Genomic DNA, 20,288 nt, shown 5'->3' with positions numbered 1-20,288 from the left:
GATATTCTTAATACTAATGAATTTCCTTCTGTCCACTTGTTCTTACCACAATTACATACTTGAGACCACATCTTTCCACTTTTAAGATTTCTCATGCAACAAATAAAGTCATGCATATGTGGTTGTCCAATAAAATAAAACTCTAAGTTCTACTGATTTAAAACTGATAAAAAGGTTTAGGAAGATACTAAGGACTATTAGAGCTTTCAGATTGGATTATTGGATAAATTAGCCCTTATTTTAAAAATAAAAAAATTAGAACGTAAAAAATTGACATATTAGGAGATTTGTGTAGAAGACATGAATTAGAATTTATATCCGAAGTAGAAGGGATTATGGATCTATTTCTGCAATTTCACCCTGGACAGAGTATCTCTCAGAGCCTGGTGGACCTGCTTGTTGCGCAGGGTGTAAATTAAAGGATTCAGCAATGGGGTCACCACTGTGTTCACAAGAGCAGCCTCCCTGTTGGAGTCCAGCCTGCTCGCTTGGTTTGGTTTTATATATATGAAGACACAACTGACATACATCAGTGAGAGGACCAAGAGGTGAGAAGAGCAAGTGGAGAAAGCTCTTTGTCGCTCCTTGGCTGATGGAAGACGCATGATTGTGAGTACTATGTTGCTGTATGCAATGATGGTTATAACCAGGGATGAGCCAAGGACGAAAAAAGCAAGGTTGAAGAACAATATTTCAATAGATCTGGTGTCAGAACAGGAGAGATTTGTCAGAGGTCCAAAATCACAGAAAAAGTGAGGGATGACATTGGGGCCACAGAAGGTTAACTGGGAAAGCATTCCAACTGGGACCACCATGAAGAAGAACCCCAAAGCTAAGCAGGAAGCGACCAGAAGGTAACACATCCTTGGGTTCATGATAGTGGGATAATGCAAAGGTTTGCAAATGGCCAGGTATCGGTCCAGGGATAACACAGACAGAAGGAAGAATACAGTTGCTCCAAGGAAAAGAAAGATGAAGTCTTGTGTGAAGCAGGCAGCAAAGGAAATTGTTTGTCTCCCCGACAGAAAGATGGTCAGCAATTTTGGAATAACTGTGGTTATAAAGCAGCACTCTATAAAGGAGAAATTGCTGAGGAAGAAGTACATAGGTGTCTGGAGACGATGGTCTGCCCAGATTATTGTGATTATGAGCATGTTTCCCATGATGGAGGTCAGATACGCAAGCAAGTGCACCATGAAGAAGATGCGACCCAGGTGCTGCACTGCAGGAAACCCCTCCAGAATGAACTCATGCACTGTTGTCCTGTTCCTTAGTTCCCCCTCCACCAGCTCTTCCATTTCTTCACTCACCTGTTGTTGAGCTATTTTGCAGTGTCATGACTGAAGAATGAAGAACAAGTAAAATAACCAGGCATGGCAACTAGGCTTATTAATTCTTTTAAAACATTGATTTTAATATGGTGATGTTTGCCCTCTGTTAAGTAAAAATAAGTTATTTTAATCTCTTACTATCTTTATATACATGCATCCTTCCTGGACAAGTTAGAACCTTTCATGTAGCTCCCCATTTTCATAAAGAATAGTGTGCTTCTAATAGTATTTGTATTTTTCTACATAGTTTATAGCTGAGTGGGAAAAAGTACATCTCTTTAGTTATATACGTAATCATGCAAAATATTTCTGGTCAGATAGCACATCATGTAGCCACAAAAATCAACATTGTAAAAGGAAAATTATAATTTAAAATGAACTGAGGCAAGAGTGTAGTTTTATGGTAGACGGTTTTTCTAGCATGTGTGAAGCCCTGGGTTTGATGTCCAGCACCACAGCAAGCAAACATTATGCACTCATGGTCATGGAAGTCTGCCATCACCCTAAAATATAGCTTTATCCTATCTTACTGTTTATTTTCGTATTAGGGCCCATGATATTGTTAGTAGGACAACTTTCTGAGATTCCAACTGTAGTCCTCTGGAGTAATTTAGTTTAAAGGAGTCATATACCTTCTTTAATAAGATTGTTGAGGATTCAACCCAGGTCATTTTGATTTAGATCCTTCAGTCTAAATCAAATTAAATCCTTGTCAGTCTACAGGAGAATTTCTATCTTCTGATTTTTCCAGTTCATATATTTATGGAATACCTACCCCCCAAATAATTAAATAAATAAATAAGCCACAAAGAAGGATTGCATGACTCGACTTCAGCAATTATTTTCTGACTCATTCTCCCTCCTGGTATTTACAAAGTACAATAAATATCCCCCTCTCTTAAAAAGTATATATATTTTAGTTGTAGTTGGAAACAATAGCTTTATATAATTTATAGGTAGTGCTAGTGCTGAGGATCAAACTGAGGGAATCATGTTAAGCGTGCTGTCTGTCGCTGAGCCACAATCCCAGCCCCTATTTTTTCCCCTTTAAAATTCATAAAATTCTCTTTTGTGAGCCTTTGTCATTCTGGTCAACTAGTATTGTCAAACAACAGAACTAGCTGTCTGATTTAACTAAATGAAATACTTCCACATCTTTAGTGAAAGAACCTACTTCAGTTAATAAGGAATGAATGGCAAGATTCTCCAATCACACCAAATCTACATACTCACCCACAGGAAGCTCACGGTAAACAAACCTATATTCTGCTCTTTTATTCTTCCAAAGAAACTAAAATGCTGATCTCAGCAGATAAAATGTAAGTGAATAAACACTTGAATTTTACATGTCCTTAATTTGCCTCAGTGAAAATTCAACATGTGGATCACCTCTGCTGATCAACTTTCAATGACTTCACTTTCCAAGACTGGGATCAACCAAAGTGATAGCTCAGGAGAAATCTTGCCTGATGAGATCCTGAAGAGGAAAGAAAAACACATATTTCCTAAATGTTCTGCTGGAACTTGGGAGCGAGTTCGTTTGGAAATCCAAAAGCTTTCGTACCCTCCTTGCATCCTCAGTTCCCCAGCCTTCCATCCTGTTCCTGCTCTTGCATCAGTTTCCCAGGCAGGACATCCTACTTTGGGGGCATATGAATACTCAAGGACAGGATGACCACACAGATTCCTCATATAGTGTTTCTCTAACATGCATTCCAGGGCACTAGGTTTACCAATCCTCCACTTCTCCAGACTGGGGTGGATACCTGCACACACTGGGAGCAGAATGAAAGGGGTAGGAATTCACCCCAACATATGTGTAGCCTTGTACTGTCCCTTGACACCAGTCAGGATCCACTAGGAACAGTGGGCAGTGCCAAGACACAACAGACATCATTAGGAGAAGATGGAACAAACACACTTAGAGACCAATGTCCCTGGAAGATCCCTGGTGGGTGGGAGAGATCCCTAACAGGCATGTTGTGAATAGTCCATTATTACTACTACTCTCTCATCATTTTGCATGAAATTAATATGGACCAAATATTTGTCTCAGTTGATCTTTATGAAAATCTTTAAAAGTGGGATACATCTAATCTCCCCAGGGTTTATACTGTACCATGTTGCTAAGGTGAGGATGAAAGTTCAAGTGTGGAAACTGGACCCCTGCACAGCAGTAATGAAGTGGAGTTCCCCCTACTCTGACAAAGCAATGTCAAAGAAAGCATGAGGTCAGAGTGTCAGAATACCCCAAATGCCCATTATCAGTTGAAAATCATTTGCAATACCAAGAACCTGGAGGATCTCATATTTAATTTTAAAAGACAATCAATAGACATCAACATCGCTATGACAGAGGAATTAGAATTATATTGAAGTATTTGAAGCAGCCATCGTAAAAATGCCTCATTGAATTACAAACATAATGAAACACTTTTTAAAATAGAAAGTCTCAGGAAAAAATAGTTTCAATCAAGGAATAGAAGAAATAAAGAAGGATCAAATAAAAATTCTAAAACTGAAAAATATAATAAATGAGAGTTTAATACTCAATTGATAGGCTCAACAATGGAATGGTGGAAATGGGAAAATAAATGAACTAGAAGGCAGAACAATAGAAACTGCACTCTGCAAATGGAAGATAGGACACTAAAAAAAGTAAATAATCTCATGGATCTAGGGGCAATATGTTTAACATTCATGTTGCTGGAATCTGGTGTTCAGAACATAGGAGAAATAGGTCAGAGGTGTTCTCAAATTTTGCATATGACATAACCCATTCAAGGAAGTAGATGAACCCCAAATAGAATAAGACCAAAGTATCCAAACTAAGACAAAATGCAAACATTTGATAATCAAAGACAAAAACATTTTAATGCTACAAAAGGGAAACAACATACTTCCTAAGTGGAAAAGAAATTCAAAGGATTTCTCATCAACAATCACGGAGTTCAAAATGAAATATCATAATATTGCTCAACTGCTGAAGAAAGAACTGTCAGTATATAGAATTTTGTGTCTAGAATCCTATACTACATAAAAACATTCTCCAGGAATGAAGTATACATTCCGACATTCTCAGATAAAGGAAAAATAAGAATCTGTCATCAGTATGCTTAACCAAAATGAATGGCCTAGGAAGTTCTCTAAACAAAAATAAATATTTTTTTAAAAATCACTAAACTCGCTATACAATGTGATACACTCAAAAGTGATATAGAGAAATAAAATTGGAAACCTAGGAAAAAAACAAAGAAAACAGGGAAATTCCCAGGCATGGTGGCACACATCTGTACTCCCAGTGGTTGGGGAGGCTTAGGCATGAGGTTCATGTGTTCAAAGTCAATATCAGGAAAAGCAAAATAGGGCTGGGGATGTGGCTCAGTGGTCAAGTGTCCCTGAGTTCAATCCCTAGTACCCTCCCCTTAAAACAAGAAAACAGGGAAATTAATAACTGAAAAATAGAAAAGAAGAAAAAAATGGCAAACTAAGCCCTAAGTCATCAAAAATTATATGATAATACTAAAGGTGAATGGTCTTGATATACGTATTATAAAGATTGGTAGAATAGATTAAAAATCTCTGTGATGTCAAAACACAATGTGTATTAAAATATAGGGAATTTGATAGTAAGAGTATGAAAAAATATGTAAAGAAAAATGAGTGTGGTTATAAAATGGCAACATGAAGCATCCTCAATGGTAATGGAAATGTTCTGTACTGGACTCATATTAATGTGATAAGATACTGTAGGTTTGCAAGATGTTACTCTTTGAGGAAACTAGATACAGCGTACATGAGATCACTCTATTGTTTTTTACAATTGCATGTGAATCTACAAATACAAATTTCATCTCAAATTTTTAATGAGAAAATTGTAATTATAATTAGATGATATATTTGTAGCATGTTTATCTGCATTTTCTCCTACTCTTTCTTTTACACTGAAATAAAAGTAAATTTATTCCTCCAGCCCATTATCCAAATAGTCCTGAAATTATACTTCTACAAGGTATCAATTAGCATCTGTGCTTCCTGAAAAACTGACTCAAACTTAAATGGTATAAAACAATTTTTTTATGATTTTTATTTCTTATGTTTCTGAGAGTTGACTGGGCTCAATCACGTGGTTACCACTTACGGTTTCTTGTGCAGTTGCAAATAATGGCCAAGGTTAGAGTTACTCCAAAGCTTCCTCATTTACATATTTGGTGTCTAGGCTAGAATGATTCAAAGAATTGGGGTTCTGCTAGCATATTAATGATTTTTGCACCAAATTCATCAAGGCTATGGTCTATAGTTTTATTTCCTTGGATAATATACTTTTGGAGGATAAATGGGTCATCAAAAAAATCAGGGTGGGCATTTAAAAAATTTTTAGAATCAAGCAAAAACGGAAACACAACACACCAAAATCTGTGGGATACAATGAAGGCAGTTATAATAGGGAAGTTATAGCTATATAAACTTGATGGATGCCTACATGAAAAAAAGCAGATAGACTAAATTATGTTATGTGCACATATGAACATAATATATGGACCTCACTATTAGGAACAGTTTTTATAATGCACAAATAAAAATTTTTAAAAAGTGAGATATCAAACAACCAAATAATGAACCTCAAGAAAAATAAGAACAAATAAATTCTAGAGTTTATAAAAAGAAATAATAAAGATTAGAGCAGTAATTAATGAAATAGAAAGTAAAAGAACAATGCAAAAGATCAATCCAACCAAGAGTTGATTCTTTGAAATATAAAAAAGACTATTAACCCTTAAGCAACCTAAGTAAAAGGAGAGAAAAGATGCAGATTAAAATAATTAGAGATGAAAATGTAATATTAAAATAGACACAACTGAAATCAGGAATGATAGGGACTATTTTGAAAACTTACACTCGAGTAAATTTAAAAATTAAAAAGAAATTATTGAACTTCAAGACAAACAAAACCAACTCTGAAGATATCAATACCAACAGGATATTAAAAATCTAAACAGATCAATAACAAGTAATGAGAATGAAGCAGTAACAAAAAGCTTCTGACAAAGAAAGCTCAGGACTAGTCAGATTCAAAGCTGAATCTTACCAGATATTTAAGCAAGAACTAATGGCAATGACCCTTGAAATTTTCCATGAAAAGGAAAGGGAGGGAATGCTTCTGAATACATTCTACAAAGATAGTATCACCCAGATACCAAAACCAGGTAAGAACATGGTCAAAGAAAGAAAACTACAGAGCAATATTCTTGATGAACATAGATGCAAAAATCTTTAATAAAATGTTAGCAAATAGAATTTACACTACAATCAAGTTGGTTTCATTTCAGGAATTCAAGTATGGTTCAACTTATGCAAATTAATAGACATATCACATAGAATAAAGAACAAAAATTATGTAATCTGAATGGATGCAGAAAAAGCCTTTGACAAAATTCAACACCTCTTCAGGGTAAAGAACTCTAAAGTAACTATGGATAAAAAGAATTTACTTCAACATAGAAAAGATTATATATGATAATTCCAAAGCACGTCATACTGAATGGGGAAGAAATGAAAGCATTTCCTCTAAAATCAGAAACACAACAAGGCTTTCCACTTTCACTACTCCTATTCAATGTAGTACTTGATACTGTAGCCAGAACAATTAGGCAAGAGAAGGGAATAAAAGAAATAGGGATAGGAAAGGAAGAAGTCAAATTATTTGCAGATGACATGAGCCTATACTTTTGATCAAAGATTTCATCAGAATACTTCTAGAGTGGATAAACAAATTTAGCAAAGTAGTAGGATACATTTTCAATATACAAATGTCAATCACTTTCTATGCACCAATAATAAATAACTGAGAAGGAAATCAGTAATATAATGCAATTTACAAAACCTTAAAAAAAAACTCTAGGAATAAATCTAACGAAGCAGGTCAAAGATTTCTACAAGGAAAAATGGAGAATGTTGAAAAAAAATTTGAAGAGGATGAAAAGATCTCCCACGCTCATACATAGGCATAATTACTATTTTTAAGTGGACTCATTACCAAAAGTGATGTACACATTCAATGCATTCCTCACCAAAATCCCAATGGATACTCCTCACAGCATTAAAAAAATAACCCTAAAATTCCATATGAAGAACAAAAGGCCCAGAATAACCAAAGAAATCCTGAGCAAAGAAAATAAAGTAGGCATCGCAATACCTGATTTCAAATTATGCTACAGAGAAATAGTAACAAAAATAGCATGGTCCTAGAATAGAAACAGACATTTAGACCACAGACAAACTCACAAAGCTACAGTCATCTAATTTTTGACAAAGGTGCAAAAATGATACATTGGAGGAAAAAATACCACTTTCTTTAACAAAGAGTGCTGGGGAAATCAGATATTCATTTAGGGAAGAATAAAAATTAGACTCCTACTTCTTGAAGTCTACAAAAGTCAACTCAAAATGGATTAAAATTTTAGTCATAAGACTAGAAGAAAATATAGAGGAATCACTTCCACATACAGGCACAAAAATTGACTTCCTGAATAGGATTCCTATAGCTCGAGAAATAATAATAAAAATCAATAAATGGGATATTTTTAAATTAAAAATCTTCCGCATAGCAAAGGAAATGATCAACAATGTGAAGAGCCTTCAGAATGAGACATAAAAAAGTTCTGGTGAGAAGGTGAGTTAGCATCAAGTACAGCTAAAGTGGATGGTGTATTGCAATTTGAGCTCTGAGTTTTTCTACTGTCTAATAGAGTATATATAGGTGAAAGCTCCATTTTGGAAGGCAAACTTTTATAGTACCACCTCATCACATATGTTGATTATAAATCAGAAAAAAAAATAAGCTTTCTGATTTGTCTCATTCTTTTGATTCATCTCTCATAGTCTAAGTGTTAAAGGGGGAAAAGATGGAATATGGGAACACACAACTCAGTACCAAGAAGTTTAGACTCAGATACATGGTAAATCCTGGTCTGCCAAAGACATGGGGCTGGCTCACTCACAAACAGGACAAATCAAGACCTAGTCACACTTTAAGAGTGCTGATATTTTTATTTTTTCAAATAATAACAATTAGAATACAAGATGTCATGATATACTGTTATGACTTTGTATAAGAGTTCACTCTAAATATAAGATTTTTATAGGCTGCAAATGAGGTTTCATTTGTTGTTGTTAGTTTGTTTGTTTTTGTGGTTCTGGGGATCCAATCCATAGCCTTACGCAGGTGATATATATACACAATGGAATATTAGTCAGCCATAAAGAAGACTGAAGTTATACATTTGCTGGTAAATAATTGGAACTGGAGAATTATCAGGCTAAGTGAAATAAGCCAATCCCCCAAAACCAAAGGCTGAATGTTCTCTCTGATATATGGATGATGCTAACATACAATAATGGAGGTGGGGTGGGAAGAATAGAAGCTCATTGGATTAGACAAAGGAGAATGAATGAAGGGCAGGGGAAGAGTAATAGGAAAGACAGTGAATGAATTGGACAGAACTTTCCTATGTTCATATATAAATACAAAACCAGTAAACTCCACAGCATGTCAACCACAAGAATGGGAAGTTATAGACCATATATGTATAAAATGTCAAATTACAATGTACTGTCATATATATCTAAAAATAACAACAAAAAAGAAAGGGTTGGGGCATGTAGCTCAGTGGTGCTTGCCTAGTCACACTTTGATTCTTGAATGTGTCATGGAGTCAGCATAAGGACATATTGCCTTCAAGAGTCCAGACCCTTTTCTCATTCTGTGCTTAGAGACAGGGAGCTGGGTACACTGCAGACCATATCCTGTCTGCATCAGCCAGGCCCATCACTGTGTGGTTGCTGGTTCTGGAAAACCAATCTTATTTCCACCACTTGGAGACGTCTGCTGGTGAGGAAGACCAAAACAAGGTTTGTGGTTGGGGATTCTTTCCAAGAAAGGATGTGCTTTCCTTGACTGATATGTATTTATCAAAGACAAAAAGTATAGATATGGGTGAAATGGAAGTTCTGTCACCTCCTTTATGTGCCTTTTGAAGAATTGATAATATGAAGTCACTGGCAACCAGTCACGAGAAGTGCTGCCTTTGGGTCATGAGTTTGTCTGCATTGTCACAGGACAAGTTTTAAGAAGTAATATTATAGAAAAGGAAGAGCTCATTTCTGTCTCAGTTAAAGGAAGTTTGTATCTCGGGTGGGTTATTGGAGCCAGTTCCTAGAAAAGGATGTGTAAAAAAATTGGTCTTAGTTGTTACATCCATTGGAGGAAAAGGACACACATATTTCTAAGAAGCAGACATTGAGCAAAACAGCAATCCAGTGGTGAGGGATATACCTGTACAAAGATAGCTTACAGAGACTGCCTGCTGTTCATATAGGGCTTGAAAGAACAAGAGAAGCAGAACAAAGCGGGGGTAATCTAAAGACTCAAATGAACCTATTTGGAGAGGTGAGGGAAAAAAAGTGTTGGGTCTGAAAGAAGGTGGGCTTTGGGGAACCAGTAGAGCACTCAGGATGAAAGGTTGACGATCCATCTCTGCAGGGGAACATCCCCATTTGGACTCTGAGTAGAGATGGTGTCATTCGTCAGCCCAACGATTCCTAAGATAAATAAAATCTACTTTTTACAGTTACTAGAATGTGTTTTCTCCTTTACCCACCCTAATGTCTTCTCACCAATGGATCATTTTTCGAGAGCCAAGTCTATAGCTGTCAACATCCTCTATCTGTAAGGTCCCTTACCCTTCCCAGCCAGCCACTGTAGACACTCTGAGTCAGAAGGGCACAGAGCTTGTGACACTGAGGCTTCCTTAGCCACTCCCACCTTCAGTGATCATTCACCAACAATAATGTCTTAATAACACTTTAAATCTTTTTCTTCAGGTAGCATTAGTTGGTTTTTGTCATCAAACTTATAAGGAAACTAGGGCTCAAAAGGGCTGAGTCTGGACTCCAACACAGATCTTCCTCCTTCCATATCAGGACTCTTTCCACACTCATACTTCCTCTCTGAGCATCTAGAACACCATTGCTCCATGACTGAAATGCAGTACTCTCTCTGTGTTTTCTTTGTATACTTGATAATGTGGGTGCTGGTATCTATTTAACTGGGCAAACCGCTTTCTAAGAATATAGATCAAATCTCATATTTCTGTTTTGTCATATTTTTATTTATCTCTCTTAAACTCTCAGTATTTATCCAAGTACTTCTTACTTTTAAAAATCAATAGTTCAATGTAGAAACCATAAAAATTGTAAGAAACTTAGAGGAATAAAACAACAAATATTCCTTGTGGCATGTTGAAAATCTATTAGTAATGTATTAGTAAGTGAATCCTTGCTGATATTTTTCAAAGCTACGGTAATTGGAAATTCTTTAAGACAGCTGAGGGCTTCATCATGTAATTGGGGAAATCCCACAATGAGGTAGAATGAACTATTTATCAGTCACAGTTCATTAAATTCTTGAATTTCATTCCCGCTATCAATATGCTTCTAATAAAAGATAATGAGAATACTGGTTGAAGGATCAAAGACAACTTATCCTTTCCAAATCAAATAAGTAACTTTTCTCTCAGCTTCAACCTAAAACAGCCAACAGTATGTTTTTGTTCAATCCCAGAGATACAGCTTAACATTCACATCTTGCTTCTGTCATCATAATAAAAAGGATAGATTTTTAGGAAAGTTTTTTTTTTTTTTTTTAAATAGCACAGAGCACAGAGAATTTGTCCACTCAGTTTTATTGAGAAATGATTTGAGGAAAACAGTGCCTTCTTACAATATTCCTATTACAGCTGAATCATATCCGCTGTCTGTACTCAAGGTCAATGAAGTAGATCAGATCCTCAAGGTCTGAGAACAAAGTCAAGGGGTGAGAAATCTTGGGCAATTTTCCAGTTATATAAACCACACATCAGTTATTAAAATTGGAATTTTTACATTGAAGGCAAAGTTCTGATCTTACAAATCAGTTTTACCTTGAGTCTCAGTGAGAAAAAAAGAGAAAAGAGAAATAAAAGTTCATGTTACAGTAAGAAACTAATTCTTTTTTTTTTTTTTTAAGTTGAAGGGTCTCCAAAGGAAGCAGTTGGTGTAAGATAGTAGAAGTTTTCTTAGAGATTGGTGGTCACTCTAAAGCAATTCTTCTGTCTGACAGTTTTGCTGTGGACTTTTTATTTCCTGCCTAACTCTGCTTAGGCACATACACCTAAATCCTAGGTGTGATTTCAGAATTTATACTTTGAACATAGTACATTTGAAAGAAAAGAAAAAAAGAAGATTTTCATACTCTATAAACCTAAAACACTAGGAGCATTTTTCCTCTCCCAGGAAGCTTTGTTTCCCTGCAAACTAAGCACCTTGGAGTCAGACTATGAGACCCCAAGTCTCACAAATTTTGGGTCACAAACCCAGCCAGTCTTCCATCAGCCAATCTAGGGACAAAGAATTCTGAGCCCATCTATGCAGACATTCTGCATGGGTGAAAGAGACAGGCTTCCTTACCTTCAGTCCAGAAACTTGCTCATCAGACACCCCCCCCCACACACACACACAGGAAGGTCAATTCTCACTAAAACTATAGCCTCTATGAAAAAGAACTTCTAAAAACACAAATTAACATCTGAAGAAGGGGAAGAACTTCGCAAGAGCTGCTTTGACCTCCTTGTTTCTCAAAGTATAGATGAGGGGGTTGAGGGTAGGACTCAACATGGTGTATAGCACCCCAGCCACCTTGCTTTTCTCTGCACTGTAGCTGGAGACAGGGCTTATGTAGGCATAAAAGACAGCAGTGTAGTACATGCACACCACAATGAGGTGGGATGAACAGGTGGAGAAGGCTTTCTGCTTCCCTTCTGAAGTCCTCATCTTCAGGATGCTAGAAATGATGAACCCATATGACACAATGGTCATCAGGAAGTTTAATATGCCATAAAAGGCATCAGCCAGGACAATCATGACACTGTTCGCATAGGTGGAGCTGCAGGAGAGAAGCAGCAGTGGAGGAACCTCACAGAAGAAATGGGTAATGATGTTAGGGCCACAGAAACTCAAACGCATCATCAGCCCTGTGTGGATGGCAGTGTTGAAGGCACAGAGCACCCACACTCCAGTGGCCAGCATGCTGCAGAATGCCTTGCTCATCATGGTGCTGTAATGCAGTGGGTGGCAGATGGCTGCATACCGGTCATAGGCCATGACTGTGAGGAGCAGCAGCTCTGAGGATGCAGACCATGTGAGGAAATAAAGCTGTGCCATGCAGCCTCCAAAGGAGATGAAGTTCTTCTCTGACACCAGACCCTTCAGTGCCTTGGGCATGATGGAGGAGGTACAGATAATGTCCATAGTAGCCAAGTTGAACAGGAAAAAGTACATGGGGGTGTGGAGCCCAGGGTTGAAGGTGATGGCCAAGATGATGAGGACATTCCCTGTGAGGGCCACTGAGTAGAGGGAGAGGAAACAACTGAATAAGAGTACGTGGTATTGTGGGTGCTCCGAAAAGCCCTGCAGGATAAACTCTGTTACCATTGTCCTGTTGCTCATGGTCCCTGGGTTGAGAGGGTTTTCTGGGACTTTCAGGAGAATCTTCATCCACAGTTTCATGTGATTTCAGGACTAGAGAAAGACAGAGAGATGCGAGAGATCTTAATGAAGTTTACTCATAAAGCATCATTCTACCTGAAAGAGATGCATATTAAAGCAATGATCCAACTCTTATCATCTATGAATTCACAAAGTTAGAAAAGGAAGACACTGACTAGCATGTAAGGGTGCAAGACAAAGGCCTTTAAAATGAAATTATAGCATTCGCAAGAAAATGGATGGAACTAGAAACCATCATGTTAAGTGAAATAAACTCAGAAGGTTAAGGGCTGTATGTTTTCTATCATATGCAGAAGCTAGAGAGCAAAAAGAAAACAACAGTGGGGGTAGATCTCCTAAAAATCAAAGGGAGATCAGTAGAGGAAAGGGATCAAGGGGTGGGAGGCAGGGAGAGAAAGAGGAAATGCTTGGGAGTGATATTGGCCAAATTATATTGTTATATTGTGTGCATGTATGAATGTGTATCAACAAATCCCATGAATATGTACAACTATAATGCACCAATAAAAATGAGGAAATAAAAAAATAATTCCAATGACACAATTCAGAATAAAAAAGACTGTATTTCATTAGTAACATACAAAAATACAAGTTCCATTTGAATCAAAATTTTTCTTTCTGAAAATTTATCCTAGGGAAGTAATTTAAAACACCTTCAAGTTGTGAGAGCAGCACTGTTTATGATCGAAAATTTGAAAGCAATCTATACTCTTAAAGGCAAGTTTATTATGATATATTGATACAATATAATGCTCTGCAGTTATAAAATGGCACTTAAGAAGTGTTTTACTGATACTTTTAAAAACAGAGTGAAAAAATTTGCACAATGGGATTGCATTTGGGGTTTAAGAATAATATATATGTAAAATATATATCATACATAACTTTCTTGCATGTATATTATTAAAATGATTACACACACAAAACACACACACACACACACACACACACACACACACACATACACAAATCAATTGAGTGATAGACCAGAGCTTGATTCATAGGAATGGACTATGATTGACCTTCCTTGCTTTTGTCGATTTGTTTTCTTATTTTTCTATTAATGACCGTTCTAAAAAGCAGGTGTATCATTTAAGCCTTCACAATTCTTCTGAGACTCCTCAGTGCTGACAGAGTAAATGCTCCCATCAGGTCCTTTTGGAGATACCTCCCTCTCAGCCTCTCTTCCCACCTGTCTTTAACCCCGCAAAACCACAGCTGACAGCACTTAGCCACAGTAGGCTTTCTTGGATCTGTTCTTGTAGTCTCTTAATCAGAAATGTCCTCCTTCTCATTAACCAGGTGGATCATAGGTCCCTTCCTTTAAAAGCATTCCTTCCTGGGGAGAAAGGACTTTTCCCTCCTTTGTGTCCTCTCAGAATTCTAGACTGACTTGTCTCCTAGGATGCATTAAACTGCACTGCTTGGTCAAGTTACCCAGCTCTTTCTCTCAGGTTGTTGGGTGTGTCCATCTGTCTCTTAGCAGTCTTCATGGACCCCAAAACTGTGCCTGGCATTCAAATATGTTTGCTGAAATAATGCTAAAGAACAGTGTATTTCTATTCTATGAGTTCTATTCGCAAGACAGTGCACACTTTGTGTTAAGATAAAATCAGCATGGTACCACATCTGCTTTCCCCTTTTCAACTCTACTCATTAAGAGTCAAGAACATTTTCATTTTAAATTCAGAATTCCGATTTTGGTCAAACTTCAAAAAATGCTTTTACTGCTAAAACATTAAGAGGCTTATAGAAACATCACCTACAATTTGGGTCACATCACTTTTTATAAGATATAAATTGTTCTTTCAATAGAAAAGCATAGAATTATTATGACCTAGAACAACTGTTGGAAACACCAGGGTTCCATCTGTGTGTCTTCCCAGGAGCAAGGTGTCAGGACAGCTCAAAAATTTTGTTGAATAAAAATAAACACAAAATGCTTTAGCTGATTTCATTTTTGTTTGGCAAAACAGACACACACACACACACATACACACACACACAAACCTGAATAATTACTTTTGCTCAGTTTGAGTTTTGGATCTAGAGAAATAACTTTTTTTTGCTCTTTACCAAAGACCCAGGGTGTGATTCCTGTTTATCACCAGGGACCACCGTGAGGCCAAACAGCTGAGTTCAGCTAGAAAGGAAGACTTGGCTTGACTCCATTGATGTTTCTCCACTTCCCACTAATATCCTCTGTAGGATGTTAAGCATCTGACTCCCCCAGTTACCATGGTGCACTCCCACAACACATATCACGGACAAACCAGAGTTGTAGTGCGAAAGTTGTTCCTGTAGAAGACAAATGCCTCCAACCTAAACCTAAAGAGCATTCATGGGCCAAGTCTGCCACATGCCATCACTGGGCACAGAAGACCTATTATATACAGAAAACTTTAAACCAAGTGTTTTCTTTTAACTCAGTTCTAGAGTGAGCTTAGAAAAAAAAAAACTAAATGAATCTGCTACATAAATGAAGGCTTTTAACAGGTGCTGGGCACAAGGAAATTTCAAACACCCATTCACATTCAGGAAACAAACTAGCCCTCAGATAATTACCCACTCACTGTGATTTCTAGGATAGGTAGACGGTCTCCTCCTCCAGTTGGTCAATAGGGAGGTCAAAGAATCAGGAGACCGAGACTCCTTCCATGAGAATGACCATGAAGTCTCTGCTGACCTCAGGCAGTCATTCCTTCTTCTGAAAATAACAAAGACTTTCTCCCTTGAGGTTCCATTCACATTGGCTTTAATTCTCATCAAGCATCACTAAGTTATTACCAAGAATCTGAAGGGAAAGAAAAATAATTTAGAAAACAATCAACAAGTATATGTTCAAATCAAAAAAACACAATGACTCCCCAGAGTCAAGGCAACAGAATATTTAAACAGTGGTTATTTTCTATACTTATCAAACATTTTGGGGTCAAGCTTCCTAGAAAATAAAAATATATTATAGATGATTTTCTATCACATCAGAAAAATAATAGGTGCCCTCAAAATCCCTGAATTTAAAATGTTTACTTAATTGAGTTTTTCCTAAAAATAGATTGAATTTTACATGGAATAAAATTTATTTTCATGGAATTTTAACTTAGTTCCAATTTATTTTCCATGGTTCCACAACTAGAGACTTATTACTGTTTCAATGTACTTAATTGATGAAGAAAAATTGATTACTTCATTATTTTTATCTCTAAAAGGATTCAAAGATTTCCACAAACACCATGTAAAATCCAGTGCCTTTTTATTATATAATGAAGATAGATATTTCCATTGTAAACATATTCCAGAAGCAGAAAATTGAAATTCAGAATATGCAAAACTTTCAAATGTGCATCTTGAGATCTAAAAGATATTTTGAAGCTGAACTTATGCAACCTATTTACTAGAAAGTCAAAGCAAATCAAAGTGACTTAACCCTGGTCACACAGAGTATTTGTGATGAAGCTAGTATCTAATCCCAAGCCTTTGGGATTCCAGGCCAAAAATTATTTGTTGTATAATTTGTCCATTGCCCCTCTAAAACCAACTCTATCAAAATAAATAATAATAATAATAAAAGCTAAGAAAAAGAAATAGCAAACAAAATATGATTATTATTATAGTGGATTATTCTTATATGGATTGAAAACACTAAATTCTCAGCCAGTTTTAGCATCTCATTGGCTCTTGTTATTTCCTTAATCAAACAGTAATGATAGCCATAGAAAAGTATTCAAATATTCCTGGCTCTAGGTTAGCAAAATAAAACCAGCAGTTCTTTTATACAGTTAAGAGCCTATACTAAGCAGACACAGTTACTAGTAGAACTTTTTCTATTTTTTGAAACACCAAATAAAATGAGCCATCTTCAGAACATTCATAACTATCTTGAAAAAAATAATTTCACCTTTGTGGAGCTAAATAAGATTTTGTATATGGCTTTCCTCTCTCTGTCATCCACAATGGGGTTTTCAGTGTGTACGATCTGGGACACAGTCTAGACAGATATAGCTTTCCTTCTCATATTTAAGCTGATCTTGCCATGAAATTTTGACTTATCTTTAGCAACATCTTTCCCTGTCTGTGGGTGACACTTGGGAGAGATATTCACAGCTATTACTCTAAGTGGACCCTGAAGGAGTAATTAAAAACTTAGTCCCTTTTTCCTGGGGAGTTGGCTGTCATTGATGTTTACCCAAAGGCCAGTTCAAGCTTTGATCCAACGTGGGGGGAAAGGGTATAAGCTGCAGTGGGGAGACACAGGATACACACTTGTCCCAACTCAGCGTAACCAGAGCAGGGCTGGTGCTCAGAGGAATGTGTTCACACTAAGGGCCTGGGGAGAGAGTGGTGGATCAGAAGCTAGGATTCCTGGCTGCCTTCCATGGAAGATGAGGGGCAAGGTGCAAACAACCCTGAGCTCCTCAGCAAAACCCACCCCTGATCATAGAGCTGCCCTCTCGCTGGACCTCACTCACACCTTGGCTTCCTTACCTCCTGACTTCTTCTTTTTCCCTATCTTAGTATCTTTTCCTCCTGTGCAAATTCCACCCAGACCTAACACCATCTCCTCAGCCACACCACCCCTGATTCTCTGAGGAAAATGGGTACTCTGCCTGCTGAGCCTCTGTCACATTCAGGAGTCCCCACCAAGCTTTGGAGGCAATGTGAGCTTCAGAGTCTTTACAAACCCAGAGTCAAATCTCAACTTTGAAGCTAATGGCTCTTGTGATTTCCTTAATCAAACAGTAATGATAGCCATAGAAAAGTATTCAAATATTCCTGGCTCTAGATTAGCAAAATAAAACCAGCAGTTCTTTTATACAGTTAAGAGCCTATACTAGAGTTTAAGAGCCTATACTGGATGAGTCTCTCAACCTCTACAGAACTAAATAATAAGAATTATTAGTTTCTTATTGTAACATGAACTTTTGTTTCTGTTTTCCCTTTTTTCCTGAGACTCAAGGTAAAACTGCTTTTTAAGATCAGAACAACTTTGCCTTCAATGTAAACATTCCAACTATAATAATAATAATAATAGTAATATCACGATGTCTAATACATGAAAAGAGCTGGTCAATGTTCTAACACACACATGCATGTGCATAAAACATACACACATATGTAATATATAAGTGAGTGAATATATATGTGCATAAAACATACACACATATGTAATATATAAGTGAGTGAATATATATATTAGCCAGCAGAGAAAAGGCTAAATATCTATTACCTATCATCCTAGGAAAGAGGCTAAACATAACTAGTACTTAACACATAATTTTAACATATAATTGTGGATTCACTAGCTGATTTGTTTGGCTGGAGCATTAAGTGGATTTGATATTAATATGCATTTCAAGCTGTTTAATTTTACTGAGATGATATCCTCAGAACAAGAGTTAAACTAAATACTTCACTAATGGCTTTGACTCTTGTTATGTAATAACTGTATAAATTTGTACAAGTCTCATAATCTCTTCCTATACCAATTGTTGTTTTCACTTGGTAGAATTAGAATAATAATACCTATCTTTATGATTTTTATTTTGAGTAGGATAATGTATATGAATCCATTTTAGAAACTGTGCTAGTTGTCATTGTAGGCAGGTCATTAGAAGAAAGAATTACACAGAAAAATTGTACTTGTAGTTGTGAAACCCAAACAAAATACCTCTTTTTTCAACAAAATAAAATATATGTAAACAAGGAATTTCCTTCCTGAAATGTTGACAATATGTTGCCATTCAAGAATAAATGTGGGGCTGGAGATGTGGCTCAAGTGGTAGCGCGCTCGCCTGGCATGCAGGAGGCGATGGGTTCAATCTTCAGCACCACATAAAAATAAAATAAAAAGATTAGGTTAAAGGCCAGACTGTTATAACAAAGAGACCCAGATATATAGTTTCTTATTTTTTTTTCTCTCACCCAGCAATCTAAAGTGCTCATGAATGAAGGGAATATTTCCAGACCCATGGGGTAGCCTTGATCCTTTAAGTCATTAAGGGTCCTGGGTTCCTTCCAAGATGATGATTCTTGATTTCCTAAGTTGTTGTTATGTTTGTCGTAATAAAGTTGCCACAAGCTGTACATTTTAGCTTGTAAAAGAAGTGAAGACACAGAAAGCTCAAGAAAAGCAATTTATTTTATGCAAGTGAGACGGATATTATACACAGAACTCTGTCTACATTTGATTGGCAAAAATGTAGTTATGTTGCCTTACTTAGCAACATAACTGGGAGGCTGGTAGATGTAGCCAATCTGGGAAGATACATATACAGAAAAAAAGGGGAAATTAATTTTTGGAAAAAATTAATAATTGCTACAAACATGGAAGAGGAAATTAGAGATATTGGATTAGGAAAAAAAAAGCATGGGTGTAAAAGTGAACTTTAAATGCTGTTCTTAAGCATTGAACTTCAAAAGAGAAAAAAAGGAGGAATGATTATAATGTAAGGAAGGGGAAAATGAAGAAAAAAGTGAAAGAAGTAGAAAGTTGATAAATGATCAACACCTCAAGTTAAGAATGAAAATCAAGGAAATGAATGTAAGAGTTCTAATCTCCTTAAGCAATATTCAGAAAGAGTTCCAAAGCAAAAGGACTCTGAGAAGTTACATAGAACCTCAATTGGTGCCATCTGATGAAGAGTGCTAAGCAAAAGTGTGGCTTGACTGAACAAGAGAGGAGGATCTGAGCTGCCAGACTCAGGTGACAGGGAGACTTCTGGCCAAAGACATGATTGGAAACTTGGGGAAATAAGGATATAGAAAATGATGATAAGAAATCCTGACTAGACAGTTTCAATGCCCACTTTTCCTAGGCCTCATGGAGGCCAGCTCTTAAACATGACCTTCAAAACTTTTAAGCTGATTTCTCATTACCCAGCCATAGCCCTGAGTACCTTTCAAATTCTTCAAGTCTCCTTTTTCCTCCCCCGCACCCACATAACTATTGGCTTTGCCTCCTACTTTCTTGAGAAGAGAAATACCATCCTATCAGATTCTCAACTTGATTGTTCCCACCTCAGTCTTCGTACATCTTTTTTCTATGATTTTGTGAAACCCTGAGAAATCATCAGGAGATCTAGGAGAGACTCATTTTTCCCCCAAAATAAAAGTGGTGAGCATTGTTACTTTCTTTACATTTCCACATCACCTCAGAATCTTATCATCATTCCCAACCCTGGCATAATTTGCCCCAAATAAGAAAAATGAATCAAAATCAACCGAGAATGACAAAAATAATGAGATGAGTGGACAAGGATGTTGAAATAGTTATAACTATATTCTATATGTTAGATTGACCACATTAAAGAGAGGCAAAGAAGATACAAAAAGATATTGAATCTCAGGGCTGGT

The 20,288-nt window shown here is 36.7% G+C and overlaps 2 protein-coding genes across 2 annotated transcripts; both read right to left on the bottom strand.

Annotated features, from left to right (window-relative positions):
* Positions 1-341: 341 nt before the first annotated feature.
* On the bottom strand, positions 342-1,304 carry LOC124102238 (olfactory receptor 6C4-like). The gene has a single exon (XM_046458456.1). The coding sequence runs from the start codon at positions 1,296-1,298 to the stop codon at positions 342-344; it is 957 nt and encodes a 318-aa protein (XP_046314412.1). The 5' UTR covers positions 1,299-1,304.
* A 10,644-nt stretch (positions 1,305-11,948) lies between these two features.
* On the bottom strand, positions 11,949-12,935 carry LOC124102221 (olfactory receptor 13A1). The gene has a single exon (XM_046458438.1). It carries the CDS (start codon positions 12,933-12,935, stop codon positions 11,949-11,951), a length of 987 nt encoding a protein of 328 aa, XP_046314394.1.
* Positions 12,936-20,288: the final 7,353 nt, after the last annotated feature.

Source organism: Marmota monax, unplaced genomic scaffold, assembly GCF_021218885.2.
Source record: "Marmota monax isolate L192 unplaced genomic scaffold, Marmota_monax_Labrador192_F-V1.1 WCK01_AAM20220418_F8-fsc00161, whole genome shotgun sequence".
NCBI lineage: Eukaryota > Metazoa > Chordata > Mammalia > Rodentia > Sciuridae > Marmota > Marmota monax.
Note: the sequence above shows the minus strand (reverse complement) of the source record. Positions and strands in the feature narration are given on the sequence as shown.